Source organism: Trachurus japonicus, chromosome 7 (genome assembly GCF_045865225.1).
Source record: "Trachurus japonicus isolate A0001 chromosome 7, Traja_1.0".
Classification (NCBI taxonomy): Eukaryota; Metazoa; Chordata; class Actinopteri; order Carangiformes; family Carangidae; genus Trachurus; species Trachurus japonicus.
Window position 1 is genome coordinate 506,850 of NC_140913.1, and position 25,948 is coordinate 532,797.

Genomic DNA, 25,948 nt, shown 5'->3' on the forward strand with positions numbered 1-25,948 from the left:
CGGCCTGCAGCGCTGCTCCGCCGGCCAAATTACGTCCTCGTCCCGGTCCCGCCGGGAGAGAAGGCGGTTGTTAATTAACTTATCCGCGGGTTTTTAGAGGTTTACCACCAGCATGTTAAATTCTTTTCAGCATTTAAATGTTGGTCTCATTGATGAAATCTGACAATTGTGGCAGTAGCACTAGTTTATTTGGATGAAAAGTTATGCTTCATGTATCAGACAGAGGAGCAGGCAGCTGCCTCTGGGCTCTGTGTAAATAAATGTTTTACAATGAACCGATCAGTCTGCATTAAGTTTTATCTTATTTTATTAAGTTATATGGAACACGCTATTTGATTTCTGGCAAAAGCTCGCCGCATCAGTTTACGTAAAAGCCAGTGAGACTACGTGATGACGTATGTGATTGTTGAAGGGGTGTCCCAATTCGGAGGGGTTGACTTTCTACCCCTACCCCTTGTAGCTCCGTTTCAAGGGGCGAGGGGCAAGGGGTAGGGGTAAAAAAGAGAAATGGGATTGGGCCATAGGGTTGCAAAATATCGGGTATCGGGTAATATCGGAAACTTTCTATGGGAATAAACAGGAATAAATCCGAAATTTACAAAATTGAAGGTTGGCCCTTAATAAGCAATTAGTAATATTTTACTCAATATTCATGTTTTTGTTGTTCAGTAAAATAGCTGATTGTTCATACAAGAATTAGAACTTGATAAAGTTCTACTCACAAATAAATCTGTTGAAATGTCATGTTTTTTAATTGTATTGTTATTTTGCATGGATGTCTGCTTATGACGAAACAAAATATTTACATTTATGTTTGGATATGATACAGTTTGTTTAAATTACCCCAGATTTCCAGTTAATCCCCATAAATTCCCATAATTTCCCATAATTCCCATGGATATTTTCCAATTTGGAATAAAAAACTGGAAATTTTCCGCCCCTTTGCAACCCTAAACATACACAATGTATACACTGACAATACACTGACCTAAACAGACAAAACAGAAAACAAAGGACAGAACAAACCTGACGACACAATAAAACAGGACAGAAAAGTAAAAACAAAAACAAAACAAAACAAACCTTCAGGTTGCTGATGTGCTTGAAGACGAAGGGGTTGTTGATGTTGATGGCCTTGCGGATCTTGTCGTTCATGGCGTTGATGTAGGTCTGGTACACGGCCATGCACTTCCTGGCCAGAGACGAAGCGTAGAAGATCGGGATGTCGTGGAGCTCCGGGTGGTTCTGCCAGTACTCGTCTGGTCCACACACACACACACAAATAAAGTTAAAGGGATAGTTCACCCTAGAATGATATTTCGCTCATTATCTACTCACCCTCATGTTGACTAAGGGCTGGAAGAATTTTCAGAGTCCACCGTCCCTTCTCTGAGTTACAGGGGGTCTTGGCGTAGCAGTGCATTTCAATGCCACGGTAGCAAAGGGACACCAGAGCTCTTCGTAAAAAAACACACACAAAAAAACATCCAAATACCTCCATGATGCTCGTATGTAATGTCCGTCTTGTGCTGAAGCCCCAAATTGCGTAATTGTCCCGAAAAAAATTAAATAAGTCTATATTTTAAGCTTGTTTGTAGCGGAAGCTTCTCGAAGCTCCTCTTCCTGGTCCGTCCAAATCTCGCGTGATTCGCAGTAACCGCACTGACGCCGGCGCAAATCACGCGAGATTTGGACGGACCAGGAAGAGGAGCTTCGAGAAGCTTCCGCTACAAACAAGCTTAAAATATAGACTTATTTAATTTTTTTCGGGACAATTACGCAATTTGGGGCTTCAGCACAAGACGGACATTACATACGAGCAGCATGGAGGTATTTGGATGTTTTTTTGTGTGTGTTTTTTTACGAAGAGCTCTGGTGTCCCTTTGCAACCGTTGCATTGAAATGCACTGCTACGCCGAGACCCCCTGTAACTCAGAGAAGGGACGGTGGACTCTGAAAATTCTTCCAGCCCTTAGTCCACATGAGGGTGAGTAGATAATGAGCGAAATATCATTCTAGGGTGAACTATCCCTTTAACGAACCTACTGCTATGACTATAGGGATTATGGCAATGGACCAATTTGCCAAAATGTTGAACTATCCCTTTAAGGTAAAAATCTTGCATAGTTCCTCTTTAAAGGTATAATATGTAGGAATTCCCCCCATCTAGCGGTGCGGTTGCATATCTGAACGTATTCTTGATGTTGCATTCACCTGAAATCGGGCAGAGGTCAGACAGACAACAGACGCTGCATGTAACAGGATAAACAAGCGTCTATGTAAACAAGTGGTCCGCCAGCACGAGGCAAAACAATACAGCCGTGACAATATGTTGTCATGGTGATGTCGTATTGTTTACCCGACCCACGTTTTACCGGCTTTCTCTCGTCGAGTAAAATGACATCCGGTAGGTTTGCCGACGGCCGTCTGCCTGACTGCACCTGAATGCAACACCAGTGCGTCCGTCCTTCCTCACACTACACAGTGGCAGGGCCGTTGTATAGGGGAGAAAGGTGATGATAATTCTAGGGGCCCAACGCCCAGTGGGGCCCCATAAAAAACCCCAGTAGAATAATCTTTGTATGACTGATTTATTCTGTGTAAGACCCTGACTAATACTCATAGTACACTGTAAAAACTCAACATCCTTCCAAGAATATTTGTCTTATTTCTTGTCCAAATGTCTCATTTCTAGTCAAAGCTAATCTCTTTCCACTTAAAATAAGACTCATAACCTAAAAATTAACTTGTTTTTAGATAATTTTCACTTGTTTCAAACTAATTTTCACTTGAAATAAGTAGAAAAATCTGCCAGTGAAAGCAAGTTTTTTGTGCTTGTAATAAGGAAGAAAAACTTGTTCCACTATCAGATTTTTTCTACTTATTCCAAGTGAAAATATGCTTGAAAGAAGTAAAAAGTGTCTAAAAACAAGCTACTTTTAATATTCTGAGTCTTATTTTAAGTATAATGATATTTGTTTTGACTAGAAATTACATTTTGACTAGAAATAAGACAAATATTCTTGGTAAGATACTTGGGTTTTTACAGTGTAATGTTGCATTAGCATCAAAACAAGGTAGGCTACTAGGCTAAATAAAAAATGATAATACATACGTAGTCTAAGAAAAAAAACTGGAAAAGTTAGGGGGAGGGGCCCACTTTAGTATTCTTTAAGGGGGCCCAGAATTCCTAGCAACGGCCCTGCACAGTGGTGACAGTTTTAACAGGCCGAGCCGACAGCTCCGCTGAGTTTCCGTGGTTACCTACGGTCACGATGCAACATGGCCGCCTCGGTTCGGTGCGTCGCCCACTCATGTGTTTGTAACGACTTGTAACAACTCATTCTAAGGTACCAGAAAGCTTTCATTTGTATGCGGGTGTGATTCGACTTCAGTGAAATACGTATTTATGAAAGACATATTTGATTTTTGCTACTAAAAAGCCAAATAAGTTACACACTGGGGCTTTAACGAGTGTGTATGGTGAATGAAAATGTTTCGGTGTGATCCATAGACAGAAACACGTCCCTTAGTTTAATCTTGTAAATAAAACTTGAAGCCTGAATTTATTTTTCCCTCAGCTGAAGGGAAAGTGCCACTCTTAGGTCGCCGTGCGTCGTCATGGCGTCGTTGTTGCCGTGGTCTCACCGAGGATGAGCAGCAGCTCCTGCGCTCGGCCCAGAGCGAACACGGGGATCAGACATCGACCTTCTCTGTTGACGATGTCGTGGACCGTGTTGCAGAACCGAGCCTCTCGCTCCTCCCGCTTCTCGTGGATGTGAGTCCCGTAGGTCGACTCCTGACACACACACACACACACAACAAACACACACACACACACACACACACACAACAAACACACACAGGTTCAATGTTAAGTGTCTGTGCTCTGTGTTTAAATAAAGTTTGAACGGTTTGAATGCTTCCACTCACGGTGATGAGGATGTCTGGTTTGACGCTGGGGATCTCCGCCGCCATCAAGTGTCTGTCCTCCTGACGGGAGAAGTCTCCTGTGTACAACAACTACACACACACACACACACACACACATATACAGGGATGCAAACGGGTCAGGACCAAAAAAGAGAGGTATTGTCTGGCGGGGGGGGGGGGGCTCACCATTAACAATATCACAGAAAAGTCAATTTCCAGTAGTTCAACCCCAACCAAGTATTGAGTGCATATAGATGGACAGTTTTCAGAAGGCCAACATTTCTATATTAAAAATGCTTTAAAAAAATAAAAACCATTGCAATATTTCAATTTTGGAGATACTGATTTTTAGGACTTCACTGAATGTTAGTCATAATTATTACTATTAAAATAAACTGAATAAATAAAGACATGGGATTTAACATCCCATTCAGTGTGTAATGGACATATAGGCCTATATAATGTGTTAGTTTCACTTTAATTGAACACATTCTACATCGCGGAGGCGACGTCTTTCCACTCAGGGCTTCCTTCACCTCTGAAACGGGGCAGAGCTCCATGGAAACACCTGCCTGACACAGCAACGTAGGGAACCGTGCATGTCCGTGGAGCTGTGCGCCGCGGACGTGCACGGGGGGAAAAAACGGCGTCACCGCTTTGGGTAACGTGCGTGCATGTCGCGCGTCTACATTGGAGGACGGCTGTTATCAGTATAATCAGAGACCATGAATGAGTTCGCCTCACGTGATTGTCACTGTCAGCCTGTTAGAAAAACATTTTACTGACCCCAGCTGAGACGCTGAGACCCCCCCCCTCAAAACAAAAACTCTTCGGATCTGAACGATTCACACAAGTCACCTAATTGACCCTTCGCGTAAGCCCCGCCCCCTTGGTTACTGTTGCTACGCCGGGCAAGCTTTCACTCCCAGCCATGCTCCTGGCAGTATTTGGTATCGATTTCAAAGGAAATATCAGCAAATTTCTGGATAAACTGTTCTGAGATAATAGAGAGAAGAAATCACAAAGATCATTCATAGTTTTCAGTGACGTGACTCGCGCAGGAGGATAAAACATCTGTTCAACGACACGACTGGACAATGTACAGAGCAGCAGTAAGGACCGGTAATTTTACCGTCTATCAACCCACCAAGACTTAGGTCATCTCACTGGTCATGAAACGTTGTCAAACTCTAAGTTTTTGGGCGATTGTGAACCACATACAGTTTTCGCTGCTGTTTTGTTTTCTCCCACCGCTGTATCAGTCAGTGAAAGCAGTCCCTGCCTAGAGGATCCCTCGCCTAAAAGCCCAGGTAAAAGCCCTAAAAGTACAGCTGTCATTTCGGAGGTGAACATATGGTTATCCCCATATCTACACTTGCTCAAGTCGAAAAAAAAAGTCCGCTCGTATCTGAACATCTCTATATTGCTTCTGCCGCCGCCGCCGCCGCCGCCGTAGTAGCAGCAGCAGCAACAACATCCTTCTCTACAAACAAATGTTTTTCGTCCTAGTCTCAAAATGTGTCCACAAAAGCAAACGTAATGACTCACTGCGGAAAGCTTGCCAGGCCTATAGTTACGGTTGCTAACGTAGGATTGGACAATAGCCGTTTGTGGGAGGAGTTGGCGAAGGGTCAATTGGTCATGAAAAAAGCGAGTTTCGCTTTTCGGCGCGCTGTTTGCATCCCTGTGTGATGTTCAGGGACAGTCAGGACAGTCTGAGGACTGACAGCTCTGAGGTTGAAGTTTATATTAATGCACCATGACACTGTGGCAGGTCTCTGTACTAGGGATGTGAATCTTTGGGTGGCTCACGATTCGATTCCGACTTTTAGGGTCACGATTCGATTCAAAATCGATTTTCGATTCAACCGATTCTTGATTTTCTTTTTGCGATTTTTAGTTTGCTTTATTAACACCAGACCATGTGAAAACGTTGAATGATGATGATGTCTACAGACTATTATATCAGAAGCCATATTTCCCCCCAAAAAATGCACATCACATGTTTCAGATTTACTCAGCAGCAATATATTCGAACCATTTTAAAGTAAACTGCTACATGAAGCTGATTTTATAGGCTACTCTCTTTTCAAAAGCCTGGACTGAAGGATGTGAATATTTGGGTGTCTCTTCGATTCAAAATCAGTTCTCATGCACATGCACATGGACATGTAGCCTATCTGTAACAAAGGCTGCTAAAAAAAAAAAAAAAAAAAGAGACGGCACTCTGCTCTCAGGCCAGCTCACCTGCAGCCTGTCTGCAGCGCCACAGAGGAGCTGTCAGAGCTGCTGCTGCTGCTGCTGGTCCTCTCTCTTCAGCCTGCTGTTTGGCTGCACTTTGTATGAGTTTAAAAAAGTGAAGATCTAACGTCACCTGAGCACCGATCAGCTGATCCAGAGCGCAGTGGATGTGGCTGCTCACACCGTGTCCTAACTGGATGCGACGCGAACGAGCGTCCGACAATCGCGTCACATCTGACGCTCTCTGTCCACACTGAATCCGTGCGTCTGTTGTCATGGAAGCACATCAGCTGTGCGCTCGCCCGCTCGACAGACTGGAGACGTAACTACCCGGTTAAAAGATGGGTGAATTGTGCCTTTTAAACAGAAAACAAGTTTCTTGAAATATAGAGCCAACAGCAAGTTGTCTCTATAGTGTAGGAACACGAGTTGTAAAAAACATAATGCAGGGTTTTCTGTAACATTATAAGACGGCGCACCGCCCCCCGCCCAAGATGAATGAAGAGGCTATTAAAAAAAAAAAAAAGTCCGCTAGTCTCCTTGAAGCGGCTGTTATGTGTCTCTCTCTGGCGGTGTCAGCTGATGTGCACATCTGCAGCAACCCAAACAAATGCACATGTTACTGTTGACTGGCTCTATTCCAGCCACATGATTGGTTCGACGCGGTGGAAATCTCATTATCATTGGTTATTTGTATTGTCTGCCAAAACATGGATGAATGAAACCTATCGACCACGTCTCATATTTCTATTGAGGAAAAGTTATTTCACAATTTATAGACACAACACCGACAAGCACTGAGAGCCGCATGTTGCAGTGACGTTATATAGGCTATAAAAAAAAAAATCCGCAAATAATAAGCCGACGAAAAGGTGCAACTTGCCACTTAACTTCTTGTCGATGTATTATTTGCGGGGGCTTTCGGGGGATCTGCTGACGGTGGAGGATCTGGGACTGATTGACTGTGGACCACCACCAGTCTGATCAGGTCCATCACAGCACAGCAGCTGCAGCACTGCCCCGCTGTCACATTACTCTCGCGTATCAGCTCAATCTGTTTACATTAAACCGACATCAGGAGAATAATGAGAATTATGATTAAAAATATATTTGTTTCGAATTTTGGCCCCTGGATCATGATTTTTCGCATTCTTGGTTAAAAAAAAAAAAATCCTCTAAAAAAAAAGACAGTTGGGATGCATAATGTGTCTCATAACAGTATACTGTGCGTCACGCTAGGGGTCGGTGGTGTTTTATTCTAGGGGTCGGTGGCGGCTGTGAGACAGCAGCGGCTCCACGGTGAGGGGGGGGGGGGGGGGGCAGCTTCTGCTCACCTGACTCTGTGCAGCTTCTTCATTAAATCCAAACAGTCCGACACAGCGACGCACTGCTCCTTTGACTCTAAAGTCTCTGTAGCTCATCAGCCCGGAACTCGCCGACATGGATCAGAAGCGACGGCGGCGTTTGGCCTCAGTGTCTCGGACTTCCAGAGCAGCTACAGAGCAGCGTTGTGACCTCAACCATGGTCGATGAGAGCAGAAATGTTGTTGTAGGCCTGTGCATATTCTCATTTGTCCAGGTCATAGTATTTCAAAGGAGGTTAAATCGAAAGCAACTGGACTTATACTGAGTCTCCAGACCAGTTAGTTGGACCAGTCCCAGCCTGGTCAGATGCTACATGAACTGATGAAGCCTCTTGGATGAGAGGTGAAACGTCTTCCTAGACAAATAACTAAGTCCAGTTGAACCTGCTTTGAAAAAAAAAAAAAGTTGTTGGCGGGCTCGTGAATTTTTTTTTGACACGAGTCAAAAAGAGCGTCAAACCGCGTATCTCGCGTTTGGTCGCGCGTCACAACTCGAGCGAAAAAAAAGCGTTCCTCGTGTTTGGTGGGAAGCCCCTTGTGGGTCTTCCCACCAAACACGATGAAATAGACGAAGACGCGAAGGTCCCGTCGCACAAAACAAATCGGGTGTATTGCGTCGCAAAAAAAAAAAGTCGCGTCTACCGCGTCGCGCGCCTAATCGCGTCTCGCGCCTAATCGCGTCTTTGCGTCACGGCCTTTTACACCGCGGACGTAACGAATAAACGGTGACGGTGTGAACGAACAACATAGAACAGGACCAGACGTGGCGTTGTTTCCTCTTTTCACCGACAGCTCCACTCTCCCTCCAGTGGAGCTCCACTCTCCCTTACTTACACAAATCGGGTGTATTGCGTCGCAAAAAAAAAAAGTCGCGTCTACCGCGTCGCGCGCCTAATCGCGTCTCGCGCCTAATCGCGTCTTTGCGTCACGGCCTTTTACACCGCGGACGTAACGAATAAACGGTGACGGTGTGAACGAACAACATAGAACAGGACCAGACGTGGCGTTGTTTCCTCTTTTCACCGACAGCTCCACTCTCCCTTACTTACACTAACTACTGTTATTGTTGAGGCCAGAGAATTGTGGGATTTGTAGTTTTTGACCAATCGCAGGTTGTGCTCTTTCTTTTTGTGATTTTCCTGGTTCACACATGTATTTTTTTTTAGGGGCAAATGCGAGTGAAATGCTCGTCCATGGTGGGCATAAGAAAATTTAAGACCTGTCTAAAATTATTTAAGACTTGAACACAATAATTCAACAAATTTAAGACATTTTAAGGCCTAAAATTTAGATTTTCAAATTTTAGACTTTTTAAGACCCCGTGGATACCCTGTTATTTCATATAAAAGTTTAAGTGCATGCATATTTTATGATGCTGTGTATTTCAGGTGTAGGTTAATATACACACACCTCAGGAGGCCTGTTGACTGGTTAAAACAAGGTAATCAGTAGATGGGAATTAACTTCAGATTTAGTCACGGATCACCTTCAAACTCTCCTTGTCATGATATTTGAATTAATTATACATCATCAACACCAGCATATATAGGATTAACACAACATACAAATGAATAAAATGATCTAAAAGTATACATTTGTTTATTATTAATTGGATTATTCAACAAAATGTTAAAATTATAAAACCATCCTTCAACTTAAAGCCCGAGGCGACGTCTTTAAACAGTTTATTTTGCTCATCAAATGAAGAGAAATTGACTCTGGAGCCTGAAGTCTGTGATTATTGATTAGGATTTTCAATCAATCACTTTTTAATCAAAACACAGCTGCGTTTTAATCTTCACTGTTTCTGCTCCAACTAAGATAAATAAATCATAATAACATCTGTTCTTTGTCGCAGCAGAGAGAGTGAATCACTGCGATTCATATGTTTATAATTTGCATAATGTGATATTATGTGATAATGAAGTTTAGGTGAAGAGGTGCATTCTGGGAAATATTTTTTGTGAGTTGATGAAATTACTTATCAATATGCGCTTCCATTTAGACATGATGACGATAAAGTGCAGGACAACACGGTGTTAAAAACAGTTTCTTTTTTTAAAAGGATTTGTATTTCCATGCTTTTATTTTGAAGGGATGCTGCATGTTTTAGAAGCCTTACTTCTGATTTCCTGTTTGTCAGACTCAGTTTATTGATCTGGTCACATCGATTATTGATTGAAATGTTTAATTTTTCTAATTTATTTACTTTACTGTACATACTTTCTTTTCTTTGTCTTGTTTATTTGATGTTTGTTTATTTTATTTCATGCTCTTATATCTTATGTTTTGTATTTATTTATATTTACAAGTTTACTATTTGCCTTATTGGTTTGTACATCGATTTATTTGCAAAATAAAGTAAAAAAGCAAAAAACAAAACACCAACAGAGGGTTGAACAGCTGAGTCATGTGAGTGGCGGTGAGCGTCCGTTACCTTGACGCCGGCGATCTCGATCATGAACATGGCGGCGCCCAGCACGTGTCCGGCGTGGTAACACCAGAACTTGATGCCGGCCACTTCCTTCACCTCGTGGAAGTTGATGGTCTCGATCTTCTCCATGCTGTCCTCCAGGTCCGTCTCCGTGTAGAGCATGTCGTCTGCCGAGATGTTACTGTCACACACACACACACACACACACACACACACACACACACACACACACACACACACACACACACAGCATCAACACACAGCTCCGTCACAGCTCCACCTGAGCGACAGGCAGCATCACTCCCTCTCTCTTTGTCAGCTGTAAAGTGACTGAGTGTGAGAGTCTGTGAGGGTCCAGATACTATAAACATGAATGGAACAGCACCTACCCCCTTTCATGTTACCTTGACAACAACATGTTGACTGATAATTTACAGTTTACTTTCAGAAGCACAAGGTGTGTGAGGGACAGACTCACAACAACAAATGCTCTTGGATCAGATCTGATCAAATCATCTAACAATAACCAAAAAACTACACGTGTGTGTGTTGTTATGTGTGTTGTGACAGGAAACAGCAGCGAGTGTCCTCCTCCTGAAAACGCTCCCGATAAGACGGCGTGTCTGGACAGCGGCGAGTGTCTGGACGGGGAGTGCGTTCCTTTCTGTCAGGCCGTCCTGAAGCTGCAGCCCTGCGCCTGCAACGGTAACGACCACACCGGCGTGAGACCAAGGTGGTGGTGGTGATGATGATGATGATGCATCCGTCTCAGTCTTGTATCTGTTCCCTCTCGTCTCTATAGAAACCAACGCGTCGTGCAGAGTCTGCTGCCGGAGCACCAGCGGCATCTGCGCCCCCCACCAGGACAAGACGGGCAACTTCCTGTTCCTGCGTAAAGGGAAACCCTGCACCGTGGGCTTCTGTGACGGAGCGGTGAGTGGAAACACACACACACACACACACACACACACACACACACACACACACACACACACACACACACACACACACACACACACACACACACACACACACACACACACACACACACGGCAGCTTTAAAACACATTGAAGACAAACTTCTAGCTCAACTACTATGAGTGTGAAAACTATTTATTTGGAACTGAGTTTAGGTGTAATCACAAAGAAATGGCTTAAACCATCTGTTGATGAATGGTATGACATCACACTCATTCCAAATTTGAAGACATCTGAAAGCATTGGAAAGGTATATTTCCCTGAAAAGCCCCTCTTTTGTTTAAGTTTTTGGTTAATTATTTATTTCCTTGTGTTATTATAATAGAAAACACCCCATGTTCACGTGTTATTATATAAAATGCTTTGTAAAAGGGGGAAACCCCCCCCCCCCCAAAAAAAACACATTAAAGACAAGCGGGATGTGAGTGTGTGTAGGTGGGTTTACATGGAGACTTTTTCCTCTTTCTGATTGAATCCTTTCTGAATGAGTCTTTCAGGTCAACTGTTTACATGATTTTATTTTATTGTTTTATACTTTTGATCGATTTAAGAAAAGGTTTATTCTGCCTCTGTGAAACCGAATGAAACTTGATTTGGTTTGGGCTTGTTTGTTGTGATTGAGCTGTTTATATGGAGCATTTTCATTCAGTTTGGACTCTAAACCGAATCTAATCTGAATATTTGGCTCCATGTAAACACAGCTTGTGTGTGTGTGTGTGTGTGTGTGTGTGTGTGTCTCCTGCAGGGGAAGTGCATGAAGCAGGTGCAGGACGTGGTGGAGCGTCTGTGGGACTTCATCGACAAACTGGACATCAACACGTTTGGGAAGTTTCTGGCCGACAACATCGTGGGGTCGGTGGTGGCGTTCTCTCTGCTCTTCTGGGTTCCTATCAGCATCCTGGTCCACTGTGTGGTGAGTCGCTCCGTTCTGTCTCTGTCAGGAACTAAACTACACACTGTCAGTCACACTGTCTGACTGACGCGTTACAGAGACGTATTACCACTGTATTTTCATGAGTATTAAGGGATTAAGGTGCTACAGACAGAATCTGAAGATGATAAAGTCTTTCCTGTCTTTAGTCTGTATAGATCAGGTGGACAGTCATTTAAATATATATTTTATAAGATGTGCAGAGATTAGTTTAGTTTACTCTTGTCTTTTGTCTTTTCTTCTGTGAACAACCTCCTTCAGGATTAATAAAGTTTCTTTATCTTCTTCTCTCAGGACAAGAAGCTGGATAAACAATACGAGCAAACCACAAAGTCTCTGTTCTTCCCCAGTGTGAGTATCTGATTGTGTGTATTTTAGGGATGTCACAATTACTTGTTTTTCACAATTAATGTAATGAAATTGCAGCAAAAGGAGGAAATATGTCTGATACGAATCATTACCTGGGAGAATGGAGGCTCTCTGCCTTCCACCTAGCGTCTCTTGGCTGAAAACCAACCTTGTAAGATCAGAGCCTCCGACCCGGTGTCCCAGCTCTCGTCTCTGTGGCACCGCCACACAAACGTAACCCGTAATCTCTTGTTTATGACAGATAAGACTACACAGATATACACATGGTAACATGGTAGATGATAAATAACCTTATCCACCGCTCCATGGATTGATTTCTCACCGGCTTCGTTGTTGAAAACAAACGCACATGGAGGAGAGGAGGTTAGAGACACAGAGAGTTCATCTTTAACCATCAAACTAGGGATGTCACGATTACTTATTGTCACAATTAAAGCAGAAGTAAGTGGTCCGGTCGTTTTCGCTAATGCTGCGTTCCAGGCAGGCTTTTGAAATCGTAAATTACAGCTTCAAGTCACAACTTACGACTTTGTAGCATTTCAGGCAACCCACTCGTGTTTTTCCGACCTGTTTTACCGGTGAAAGTCACTATAACGGCCACTCGTAACGTAATGAACTCGTACCAGATCGAACTGGTACCACTTCACGGTCGGAAAAATACGAGTTTCCTTGAACGCACCATAACAGTCCTCGTCCCTACGTCGCCACATTCACGGCGTCCCTTGGCTGCACACACAGCCCTGCATGCCGTTCTCTCTCCTCATTGGATAAAAACTGTAGGATACGATAAATGTTTTCTCTTCGGCTCAGAGCAGAGCAGAGTGACTGAGAGACCCGTGATTCAGACCAAACACTCTATGTAAGTGATTGCTGTCGGAAGATATAACTATTTAAGACTTATATTAACACAAATATATCACTTACTTCTGCTTTAATCGTGGTATTAAACGCCACAATTAATCACTCTCCAAAAAAGATTGTCGGAACCGTATCGGCAGATGTAGCGCCAAAGTAAAGGTAAATGCACAGAAACTGGTCCATTTACCTCACGTAACATTAAATTGGTAGGAATTTAAATGTCGGTGTGCCATTTGTAATAATAAAATGTAAAAAATTATTAAAATAAACTCAAACATTTGGTATAGATGACAATTAATGACTTCAATATTTCAAATACTTCCTCTGGGGGAGTAATAATTGGTCCTATATTAATAGATACTTAAAATATTTTGTGTATATTATCAATAATGTAGTTATATTTTGACTATATTTGATTTTACACATTCATATATAGTGTTGTGAAATTAATTAATGCATAATAATCGTGGTAATCGTACTACCGTGATTATTTATCCAAGAAAATTTATAATCGTGACATCCCTACATCAAACTCAACTGACTCTGTTCATTTTCCCAGAATGCCGAGCTCCTGAGCAGCCTGGAGTCCGCGTCCGTCCGGATCTTCAAGCCTCCGACCTTCCCGACCACCAACCTGCGCTTCCAGCCGTCCGGTCCGCAGCAGACCAGCACGCCGCCGGTCTCCGGCTTCGGCTTCGGCCCCGGTCCAGACTCCTGCTGTCATCTTCCTCACCATCCTCCTCCTCCTCCTGCGGTGGCGGCCCCTCCTCCCCCTCCTCCCCCTCCTCCTCCTCCTCTGGACTCCCCCCGCATGGCCACCATCCAGGAGGACCCGAGCTTCGACTCCCACCTGGACGAGGAGGCGCTGCAGGAGGCGTTCGGCCGCCCGGCGCAGCGCTCGGAGCAGCGGCGGCGCTCCTTCGAGGACCTGACGGAGACGAGCGCGGTGAGTCGCAGCGAGAAGGCGCTGATGTTCCGGCTGCAGAGGCAACACCAGATCGACACCAAGGAGACGCAGTGCTGAGGGACGGGACGGGACGGGACGGGACGGGACGGACGGGACGGACGGTGCCCGGTTTGTCCCGCTCACGTCCTCCTCCTGTGCTGGTTTCACAAACTTTTACGACTTTTTTTATTTTTTATTTTCTTAAAGCGGCTCCGTCCTGAAGCCGCCGCACTGACGCTTTGTTGCTGCAGCAGATCTCAGTCTGGTCACATCGAGACACATTCAATCAGAAAAACGTTTTTATTGAATTTAATTACAATCAGAGTTCAACCGATTATCGACCGATATTTCCCTTTTTTTTTTTGATAATCGATATCGGCCGTTTTTTTTCACCGATAACCAATAAAATAAATGTATTTTTAAACGCATAAACGCACTCCTTTGGCTCTAACGAAGCCGTCTCTCTTGGCTGTTTAACAATGTCCCAAAGGTTTTCACAGTGAACAAAACAGAAACAAACTGTTGACTGTATTCAGTCTGATCCCTGGTGTGTTATTTTTAAATTCTGACACCAAAGTTTTCATTTTTACTGCAAATGAATATCGGTTAAATATCGGTTTCCTTGATTACTAATAATCGGTATCAGTATCGACCCTGATAAAACCATATCAGTTGATCCCTAATTATAATAAGAAAAAGAAAAAGAAACAAAACGTCTCCTTCCAGTCGTCGTCCTGTGTGGTCAGACCGTGGTTTCAAATCGCTGCTCCGTCCGTCCTCTCCGCGTCTCTTTAACGTCCTTTAGTGACTCGAACTAACATATTGTCCTGTTGAAGCTGTGGCAGCGAGGGGCCGCTGCTGGGTATCGAACCTTCTCCAGGTATCAAACCGTCATTGGTGCTGATTGAACGGTGTCAGATCAGATGTTGCTTCCACAATCAAACTGTGTTTAACTGTGGTGATCGATCATCTGTTCAATACTTTTATTCGTCCAATAAAATGTCGCTAAAGCTCCGATTGGTCCCCGCCAGCCACCGTACAAACTCAGACCAACTCGTCTTCTGATGACACACTACACGATACGACCAGCAACTGTACGCTCCTACGTCCGTTTTTAGTTCTTGAACGTCCCACCAAAGATTTTTTTTTGCTCCTGAATGTTACACGTTTATTTCTGTTACATAAAGTCGTCGTTCACTTTTATAGCTGAAGCCCGGCTCTCGTTTTAGTTCCCTAAAGGCCAAATGTAACGCTTGTTGTAGCTCAGTCATCAGTCAAACTGTTGCTGAGTTGAACTTAATGTTTTAAAAAGGTTCAACTTCAATGTGACAATCATTTATGTGCACGAGTTTCTGTCTAATGAGAGAAAAACATTTATTTCTAACTGACGCTATTGAGACAAAGTGTTTGTCACCAGCATTTTATAGAAACAGCATCAACACAACATGTTGTAATAATGGATAATGTTGTTAAAAGCTTTAGAAATATTATATATTTTATCACAACAGCACAAAAAATGCCAAAGATTTGACGTTGTCAACTTCTAATTTGTGGTTATTTGATGTTTTTTTTTTGTCTTTACATCAGAATCAATTGGTTTTTTTTTACTGTGTGATAGACTAATTGATTAATTAATAGTCAAAATGATTATTAGTTGCAGCTTCAAAAGGTCAAAGTTAGTCCATGAGCCAGACCACCAATCGCAATCGAAAGGGTGGGCAAATTCTTGTTGCTATTTTATTATTCCTATATATGTCCAGATTATTAATTGGTATGATAACCTTCGCACAAGAGTAGCTTAACAATATTTATCATGCATTCACTATTTTGACCATAAAAATGCCATATACACCAATTATGGCCATTCTCCGATGTTGCACATTTCATAATTTGTGTGCCACTACTGATGATTTAGAGCGCCTTTGCAGTTGCAGAAAGGCCCTGCAGATAATATTTGTTTGCACCACTAGTTGGCGCTAATTCCACTGGGTGCATGAGGGAGCGAGGGGGAAAATCGGCTTTAATACTGCTGTTAGCAGGAAGTAGCAGAGGACTTTTGTGAAATCACATTATACAGGTAACATTTTTAATGGTTTATATATACATCCAAGGTTAAGAAGGCTAAGATGTAGTGAGTAAAGATGACATTAACATTATAGCATATTACATCCATAGGTTTAGGGTTATTTAGGGGGAACTGGGGCATTGTTCATTAGGCTGACTGCAGAGAGGAAGAAACTGTTCTTGTGGCGTGAGGTCCTGGTCCGGATGGACCGGAGCCTTTTGCCAGAGGGGAGGGGCTGGAAGAGTTTGTGTCCAGGGTGAGAGGGGTCAGCAGCTATTCTGGCTCTGGTCTCCGGGTCCTGGAGATTTACAGCTCTTGAAGAGATGGGAGGCTGCAGCCGATCACCCTCTGGGCAGAGTGAATGACACGCTGCAGTTTGGCCTTGTCTCTGGCTGTAGCTGCAGCACACCAGACTGACATGGAGGATGTGAGGATGGATTCAGTGGTGGCAGTGTAGAAGTTCACCAGCATCTTCACAGGGAGGTGAAACTTCTTCAGCTGCAGCAGGAAGTATAGCCTATCCTCTGCTGAGGCTTCTTGGTGAGGGAGCTGATGTTCTGCTCCCATTGGAGCTCCTGGGAGATGGTGGTGCCCAGGAAGCAGAAGGACTCAACCAGGGTCCCTGTAGAGTCACAGAGGATGACAGAAGGTTGGGCAGGTGGGTCCTTTCTGAAGTCCACTATCATCTCCACTGTCTTCAGAGCGTTCAGCTCCAGGTTGTTCATGCTGCACCATGACACCAGAGGGTCCGTCTCGCTGCTGTAGGCCGACTCGTCCCCATCAGAGATGAGGCCGATGAGGGTGGTGTCAGCAAATTTCAGGAGCTTGACAGACTGGTGTCCAGATGTGCAGCTGTTGGTGTACAGGGAGAACAGCAGAGGAGAAAGGACGCAACCTTGGGGGGATCCAGTGCTGATGGTCCGGGTGTCAGAGACATGCTTCCCCAGCCTCACGAACTACCGTCTGTCAGTCAGGAAGTCCGTAATCCACCTGCACATGGAGTCAGGCACATTAAGCTGGGAGAGCTTGTCACGGAGCAGAGCTGGGATGATCGTATTGAAGGCAGAGCTGAAGTCCACAAACAGTATCCTGGCGTAGGATCCTGGGGAGTCCAGGTGCTAGTGGAGGGCCATGTTTACAGCATAATCTACAGATCTGTTGGCTCTGTAGGTGAACTGTAATGTCCTTAAGGTGGGTCAAGACGAGGCACTCAAAAGTCTTCATGACCACAGAAGTCAGAGCAACGGGTCTGTAGTCATTAAGGCCTGTGAGCCTTGTCTTTTGGGAACTGGAACAATGGCTGAGGCCTTGAAGCAAGCTGGCACATGACAGTTCTCCAGTGAGGTGTTAAAAATGTGTGTGAACACCGGAGACAGCTGATTGGCTCAGTGCTTCAGGGTGGAGGGAGAGACTTATACCCCTTTCCCACTGGCCAAAAAACCTGTTTAAACCCACAAACGCACCGACCCGCGTCTACCCGGGACGTCTGTCTGACTACCCATTTCTCTGACCATACATTTCTTTATTTTTGCGTCCATTAGTCCGACCTCCCATTTCTCCGACTTAAGTAGCCCTAACCCTCAACCTTACCCTAAACCTAACCTTAACACTGTAGAATGAGTAGTCGGAGAAATGAGCCGTCGGACTTTTCAGTCGGACTGATGTATGCCCCCCCGTCGACCCACGTCAAATGACTCGGCAAGCGATGCGGGTTAAAATCGCCTTCAATCGGCTCGGCTCTGATCGGCTTGCAGTGGGAACACCAGACCCGGCTCAACCCGCTAATTTATGTGATGACATTGGGCGTTACGTGATGCCACATCATCGCACCATTCGCGTCTCACGTAGGCTACCAAAACAAAGCTCTGCTTGCATTCAAGACTGGGATTTGAAGATCAAAGAACACTGACCAAAAAAGATTGAAAAAAAAGAAGCGACAGTCTGTTTAACTGAATGCACTGTGAATGAAAGCGGGGCGACTGGTTTATGCGGGGGTTAGACAGACAGACCCGGCTCATTTTGGTCAATGGGAAAGGAGCCAAATGCCGATTGTTAGCGGGTCGACCTGCATTTAAAAAACCTGCGTCAACCCGCTGATGTTAGTAGGAAAACGGCTAGAGTTTGGGCCTGCAGCTTTGCACGGGTTCAGCCGTTTAAACAGTCTCTTCACCTCTCCTTCTTTGATTTGATTTGATTTCTATGATGGGGAGGGGGGGGGGGGGCACTTGGGTGTGGGGCTGTGTAGGTGATCCAGGTGTGGAGGAGCTGTTGCTGATCGATGGCTGGTGGTCGGAGGTGTGGGGGATATCAGGTCTGTCCCATTGTCTTTCAAAGCGGCAGTAGAACTCGTTCAGGCTGTTGGCCAGGCGTAGGTCATTGACAGAGGGACACTTGAAATACTGTACTGGCAGTATGCTACACATTATTTGTGACAGAAGGAGCAAGCTCTTTAGTTGATTTTAATTGTGTAAAAAAATATTTGTTTGTTCTTGTTATTGCATGAAAAGTAAAACACTCTAAAAACGTTGGCTATTTCATGTGTAAGTTCTAATTTTTATCACATTTTCATTCACATATTCCTGAGGTGAGTCTGTTATTATTACAGTAGGGTCTTGATAAAAGGGAAAAACATCCTTGAAGTGATTTAGGCACTGAGTGATCAACAAACAGCATAATACCGAACAAGCGCTATACACAGTTTTCAAGTTTCCACTCTACCGGTCCACCTATTCAACACATGATAACCACCACTAAGCTACCTGTTTGCAATGGTTATCATGCCAAACTGTTCACTAGAGATGTCTACCAAGTCAAAAAAACAAACTAGAAATTGCCCACCCGTTCGATTGCGGGAGGCCAATTTTGGGGTCTTGGCTCATGGACTATAAATCACAGTAGCATTTACTGATTTGTTGAACTCAGGACAGTCTGAAGACAGAGAGCTCTGAGGTTGAAGTCCTATCATAATGAGATGAGATGAGAGAGCTGCGTTTCCATTACAGATTTTCGCAAAATAAAAGCGATATTTCTGAAACTTCGAAAAAGTGCAATTGCTATTTGCGGGTGTTTCCATTGAAAGGTATTTTGCGAATGAGCCGCAATGCGTCTTGCGTTTCTATGGTGACGGCACAGCGATCTCAGCTGCCGACAGCTGTTGCTGTTATTGTTTTTAACTTTGACGAAAACAGCGCTTGATTGCTGAAAGGCAAAGCCCGTGTGGCGCTGGCAGCGGCCACAAATGAGGACGCACTCACACTAGGGCCCGTTGTACCGTACCGCGCTGAAGCCCGAATGCCCCCTCCTCTGTCCCCCGCTGGCCCGCACTCACACCACCTCCAACCCAAGCGTGACCAAGCACGGTTGCCTCCGTTGATACAGAGGGATTATTTGTTTACCAACACCGCGGATGTGCGCTTTAACCTGACTGCAGAAAGAACGGAGCCTTTTAAACACCAGCGGTGATGAGGCTCTGACAACAATATAGGTGGTTGTGTCCACACACCCGTACTGGTTTATGTGACTTAAGGTGACATTTCGGCGCAGGAGGGAGTGGAGTCCGTTTGAGCTGCGTTCAGGCTGCATTACAACTCCTCAGGCAGCTCCGTGTCGGCGGCTTTTTGACTCGTTACTCACTGGTCGTCTGTGTGTTAGCGATGGTACAGCCTGAGTCCCGTATAGCTACAACAGGTGTCACCTCCTCTCCCTCTCTCCCTTGTGTGCTGCAGTGCGCAGCGCTGCACATGTTTACACAGAGATCCGCTACATTATGTCGGCTTTGCTTGTTTACAGTTCACAGTAAAACTCCAATTGAAAAGGAACGATTAATTGCAAGTAATTTAATTTAATCGATTAAATTCTTATCGACAATTAATTAATAGTCGATTAATTGTTTACATCCCTATTTAACACACTATAAATACATTATTATTATTATTAAGAGGGTTATTGGCTATCAAATTAGTAAAATATCAATACCAGAATATTAATAATTACTATAAACAAATTAATGGGATTTAGTTTTATCAAATCCACCTCGGGGCACCAGACAGCCAATGTACCAAAGTCAGTCTCATACGGGTGTGCTAACTATTAATATAGAACCTTGTTTACGTAATGATTAAGTGAATAATTATAAACAAAATAACATTATCAATAGCTGCAAAGTTGAAGGATTTAGAAGTTCTACTGCGTAGAGGTTGGCATACTCACTATTGTACAATATAACAGATGAGCAAAGTTTCAAGGAAGTTTATTGGACACATCTAGAAAATGGACACGTGTGTGTGTGTGTGTGTGTGTGTGTGTGTATGACTATGTGTGTGTGACCGTGTGTCTGTGAGAGGTGTGAAGTGTGACCTCAGACAATGGAAAAGATGGAGGGTGGCTCTTTGTCCTGAGACTTCTAATGCCAACCACATGTGATGTGGGGGAGGTGAACAAAGGTGTCCCTTTGTTTAACACTCAGGTCACAAACTAAACATACAGGTTAACTGAATTTCAATCAGGACAGACTAATAAGGAAGGAGAGAGTCAAGAGAAAGCTTGCATCTGTAGAAGATAACCCCCCCGGGCCTAGACACTGGTGGTGGTGAGTAGTGTGGTATATTGATGTGTTGATGAAAAGAAGGGATTACCGCTGACACGTCTTCGCTTGTATTCAAAAAAGAAGTTTATTAACAAGAAGAAGAACAGTGTACAAAAATGCAGAATCCTGGAGTATCTCTGGTCCAATATGAGATCTCCCTCTCTCAACCCAAAAACCTTCCTTTTTATATGTTGGCTTATCTCCAACACTCCAACTTCTCCGGACAGAGAGAAACCTCCCGAGACCAGATGGTCAAGGACCTTTGACTTAACCTATTGATCTTTAGGCTTTTTAGGCTTTTTAGGCTTAGCTAAAAACCCCATATCCTGTATCCCATGTCTCTTGTCCATTAGAGAAGACATCCGAGTCATTAGGTCATCTTGGACCATACCTACATGTATCCCATTAGGTCAGATGACTAAGCAAATTGTGGAACCCATGAAGTAGAGCATCTATCCAGACACTCCTTCATTTCCAAACAAGGTACACATATAAAGAAGGTTACATAATGATAATAACAAGATATTAAAACTAAGAACATACAATAATTTAAGATATTAAAGCAAAAGCACAGGTGGATAATACACTACAGTAGTGTGGGGCCGCCCGTTGAGGAGACTTCTGGTTGAAGATCCCGAAGATGACGCCCAGCATCTGATGGAGGTGGTAAAGGGGTGGAGGCGGGTTGAGAGCTTTGCTGGATGACAGCGGGATGACTGCAGAGAAGGAGAACGTTTTTAAATTTGACGCTGATGGCTGATTGGGTAGGAGAGAGAGGAGATGGCAGGCTGTGACTGGATGAATTAAGTGAAGAGGGGCGGAGCGAGAGGATAGCTGGAAAACTGGGGAGAGGCTTAGAGGTGTGTTTAAGAGATAGTCTTCCTGTCTGAACTTTCGCTTAGCTTCGTATTAGACTATAGCTGACATCAACAAAGTTCAAGAATTTAAACTGATTTCTATCTACATACATTGGCAAGGTTGAGGTATTCTATGCTTAGTCAAGGTGCAAAGTAATCTAACTAGGCCCAGTTACATTACCAAGTCACATGAGGGTGAGAAGATCCGGTGCTGGTGGGGGTCCTGCGGTTGCAGGTTTGCCGGTCCTGTTGCGGCAGTCTTCCTGTCTGAACTTTCGCTTAGCTTCATTATAATTATGAGATAAAAAACAAACAGTTCTAGGAGCTCTTTTTGGTATCTTATAATTATAACTTTGTATGCCATCATTATGACAAGGGATATTTATTTTCTTTCACTGGCAGAAACAGGCTTGCATAGAAAAAACTATGGCATCATACAGGGATGAATTAGAAATGCACAGGTCAAAACCTTCACAGCTACAGAACTGAAGTGACTACACAAGTAAATCACCTTCGTGTTAGAACAATTATTAAACCTGATGAGATACCAGAGGAAACAGCAGTGGATCCTAATTTCAATGCAAAAACATTGCACACAAGTCTGATGTTCTGCTCTATGTCATTCACCTACTCAGATTACCCCTGGAGAACTGTAGCTCAACCTTTGACCTCTAATGTCATTAAGTGGTTTTACCTGCCTGACTTCGCCATGAGACCAGATCCTTCCTTCATATTCTGTGAGGCTGCACTTCCAATTCCTTTCTGTGTTTCTCTTCTTTTGTTTCTGTATTCTTCTGCAACTTCACGCCAGCTTGGTAATTTTTCCCTTCTCCTGCAGATGACCACCTCCTGCTGCTGTGCTCATCTCTGCAGTGGCAGGTGTTTGAGGAGGAGAACCGTGCCGTGGTGCGCCTGCTTGCTGGAGACAACGTTGAGATCAGTCGTAGTCTGGATCCTTGTTCTTTCAATCAGTTCATACCTGTCAATAACTTCCTTCACTGCAGGTCAGAAATCCGAACATTACTGTTTTTGCTTCGTTATTTATCATCAATATTTTTAAAGGGAGACAAAGAAAATGTAGCAGCCTTTGTCATGCCTGTATTGTCTCAGTCTGAATGTCATTTTGACCTTTTCCTATAGCTACGTATGCTATCAGTCAATTTATGTTTGTTTTATTATCATGATACGCATGACTCACCTTCAAAATTGACATTGGTAGACTCTTTGGGGATTAATAGTATAAAAAAGTTAAAAAACCCAAACACCATAATCAAGCACTTGTTAATCTCCTCAAACAGCTCCGTGCTCTGTAGGGTACACTGCAGGTGGAGACCTGGGAGTCCATTTAGTTGGTTTATGGTTGTTTAAGGAGCAGTAATGGATTGAGTTAGATCATCAATTTACAGTACGTCTGCTGTCAGACTCATGAAAGCTATTCTGGTAAACTCATGGAGCTGGATAAGCACTCATGGACAGCTCCCATTTTCATGATGGATCAGTGTCTTTGTTTATGGGTTTTATTTCACTGTCTGCAGCAGGTTTGTTCATATGCTGCAAATCAAATTCTCCACTGTGACATTTGGATGTTAGAATACCTTGTGTTGTTTTATGTTTTAAGCAAAGATGAATTTGTTTTTGCTTACCCCTTCTCAAATAGTGGGATTTTCTACTTCCTTGCTTTGCATTTACCATTTATTCTTGTCAAATAATCAACAGATTCAAAAATTCTAATAATTTACGCTAATGAATCCTGTTGAATCCAGTCAAAAACTGTGGCAGTGAACCGTGGATTTTGTGAAAACCTTTCCACACCTACTAGTAACCAGTAACAAACATAACACAACAATGGAGGTATACAACAGTGTTAAATAACAAATTCATATAAACTGCAATATCATTGCAGTATCACAGGAATGAACTCTCACCTGGTTTATCTATCCATCTTATTTTCTTTGTTTTATCTGTCCATCTACATGATCTTGTCTTGATAATCCACACTAGGTTAGTTTTAGACAAGAAACAGTTACAGTATTCCCTGTAAAACTACAATTTGTTGATATCTGATATCTGAGAGTGTGTGTTTATTACTTATCTTTTGATATGTAGTGGCTTGTGTACATTTAAACAGAGATAAAAATGAAAACACCAGCAGTAAGCGTATTGCCTAAATCACATCCATCATATTGATCTCATTCTCCTAACTCTACATGTTTTTTTCCAAACTCTCAAACCAAACTATCTTCAGGTGAAACTATGGAATTATAATTAGTAGTCATGGTTTTTACTAATGATTTAATATTTTAAGTATATGCAAAAAGTTTAGTTGTCAGAGACAATCTTTCTCTAACATGTATGATACTGGTCTTTGTCTTGATAGAGATATAGGGCCCTAGTTTCTTGGCGCAGCGCAGGTGGCGCAAGGTAACGCAGCTGGTCTAATGCAAGTTTCGACCAGCGCAGCCTAGCGCAAAGTCAGATTGGAAGATTGGCAGATCGCGCTGCGCTGAGATAGGCGTGGCCGCGCAGCAGGGGGAAGCGTCACAGATTCAGCTTGGTGCAGTGGAAGTTTTGTGCGAAAATGTCCCGCAGAGGTTGCGCTGAAAGCTCGCCACCTCCAACCAGGTCTACTCTCAGCGCAGGGCGGAGCGCAGCAGGTGCAGTGGAAGTTTGGCTGACTGACCTGCAGTGCACACACGTCACCAAGACCTCACAGGCAGATCTCCACAGTTCCAGACACATTTCAATGCAATAAATATCCACAATAACCACTATTTAATGCAACTAACGGAATCAACACGTGAATTTATATCTATATAGATTGTCCCGTCACATCTGACGTCAGATCAAAGCAGAGATCAAAGGCTGTCGGTGCGTAAAGGAAACTCCACCTGAATTAACACAGCAGGGACGAACTGGCACTGAAAAGCAGCTGTGGATGTCCCAAGCAGGACTGTGAGGGTGGATGACTGCATGTCGCTGCCGTGTTGAGATACCTCTGCCCTTGTGATGATCCCCTTTATTTATTTATTTATTTACTTATTAATTCATTAGCGCGTGCGACCGCATCACGCAGCCGTAATGAAAAACAAAACACAAATCATTATCTCTCTTAGTCCACCACAACAGCCTCGGTATCAGATAGTCAGTATATAGCCTACTACAGTATACTCAGCATCTCTATCACAGAAAAAAAAGAGAAAAAAAGAGACGGACAGAGAGAGAGAGAGAGGAGGACAGAGAGAAAGAGAGAGAGGGAGAGAGAGAGCGTCCTTTATGCTGATTTCATGGTGTTTGTTCATGTTGTGATTAGTGTAGCCTACACCTCTCATCTTGCTTACACAGGGTTTGAATAAATGTGAGTTTCTTTATTAGTTTATTAGTTGTTGTTTCTTACATTGGGCAGGGGTTCTCAGTGTATCAGATCAATCCTGGTTAAGTATATTAGTAAACTCATTATTGGTCACTCTGAGCTCGGACCTCCGGACCAAAACAGCTGTTTCCTCCTGGGAGAGGTTCGGCCTCTGGCGTCGCTGTTTCCTCCGTCCATGTCCAAGTATAAAATGACAAACTTGCAGCGCGCATCACCCGCCGCGCAGTTAAAGGTGAGGAGAGGAGCTCCTTTGATTGGTGAAGATCTGACTCGGCTGTGTCAAACCCACTCCACGCCTTTCTCTCCTCCTCCTGTCTCCCTCCCGCCCTCTCTCCTCCCTCTTCACCGTTTGCGCCGGTGGGAGGGACGAGGGGAGGGCTTGCGCTTGTCTAAGTCTGACTGCGCGGCCCACCAATCTTGCGAAATGGACCTGGGCCACACCCCGTTGACGTGGCGAAGCTGCGCTGATGTTAGACTTCACCTGGTCTAAGAAACTAGGGCCCATAGGCTGCACAGTACAGAATAACAAGAAAGATTAGAAATGAACTATTTTTCTTTTATTGCATTATGTTCAGGTGCTACCTGGATATGGTGAAGGTGTTTGTATTCAGCTATTTCTTCTGGCTGGTGCTCTGCCTCATATTCATCACTGGCACTACTCGGATTAACATCTTCTGTCTGGGCTACCTGGGGGCCTGCTTCTACTTCATGCTGTTTGGTGGCGGTGTTTTGATGCAACCTGTCAGATACATCCTGCGTCTGTGGGACTGGCTCATTGGCTACACCTGCTTTGTGATCACCATGAAGAACCTGCTGTCTGTAAGTTACCACAGTCTCATTCATGAAACGTTAGTAAATCTGTGTGTAGATTTGCACATAAAAGCTCACGCTAATAAAACTCTACTCCGGATTCATGAACGGTGCGGGAAACTCAGATTTGATCGTAAACAACACGTGTGTAAGATGATGAATGCCAACCCATCGTAAACTAACAACACGCCCCCGGTGATCAGCAAT

At 43.8% G+C, this 25,948-nt stretch overlaps 3 protein-coding genes across 3 annotated transcripts in view; 2 read left to right on the top strand and 1 right to left on the bottom strand.

Annotated features, from left to right (window-relative positions):
• LOC146983893 (cleavage and polyadenylation specificity factor subunit 3-like) overlaps nucleotides 1–10,390 on the bottom strand; it is a 20,864-nt gene extending 10,474 nt beyond the window's left edge. The window contains exons 1-5 of the mRNA XM_085783000.1: nucleotides 10,377–10,390; nucleotides 9,976–10,153; nucleotides 3,934–4,023; nucleotides 3,649–3,799; nucleotides 1,084–1,259 (exon numbers count right to left, since the gene is read on the bottom strand). Coding sequence (XP_085639126.1) covers nucleotides 1,084–1,259; nucleotides 3,649–3,799; nucleotides 3,934–4,023; nucleotides 9,976–10,153; nucleotides 10,377–10,390 — 609 coding nt within the window. The remainder of the gene's footprint in view (nucleotides 1–1,083; nucleotides 1,260–3,648; nucleotides 3,800–3,933; nucleotides 4,024–9,975; nucleotides 10,154–10,376) is intronic.
• LOC146983892 (piezo-type mechanosensitive ion channel component 2) overlaps nucleotides 1–25,948 on the top strand; it is a 151,013-nt gene that overhangs the window by 78,954 nt on the left and 46,111 nt on the right. Inside the window, exons 26-28 of the mRNA XM_085783039.1 lie at nucleotides 22,197–22,298; nucleotides 22,400–22,565; nucleotides 25,507–25,750. Coding sequence (XP_085639165.1) covers nucleotides 22,197–22,298; nucleotides 22,400–22,565; nucleotides 25,507–25,750 — 512 coding nt within the window. The remainder of the gene's footprint in view (nucleotides 1–22,196; nucleotides 22,299–22,399; nucleotides 22,566–25,506; nucleotides 25,751–25,948) is intronic.
• Nucleotides 10,527–14,132, top strand: LOC146983894 (disintegrin and metalloproteinase domain-containing protein 17-like). Its single transcript, XM_085783001.1, has 6 exons — nucleotides 10,527–10,677; nucleotides 10,775–10,905; nucleotides 11,696–11,863; nucleotides 12,176–12,232; nucleotides 13,668–13,862; nucleotides 13,935–14,132. Exons 1-6 carry the CDS (start codon nucleotides 10,527–10,529, stop codon nucleotides 14,130–14,132), a joined length of 900 nt encoding a protein of 299 aa, XP_085639127.1.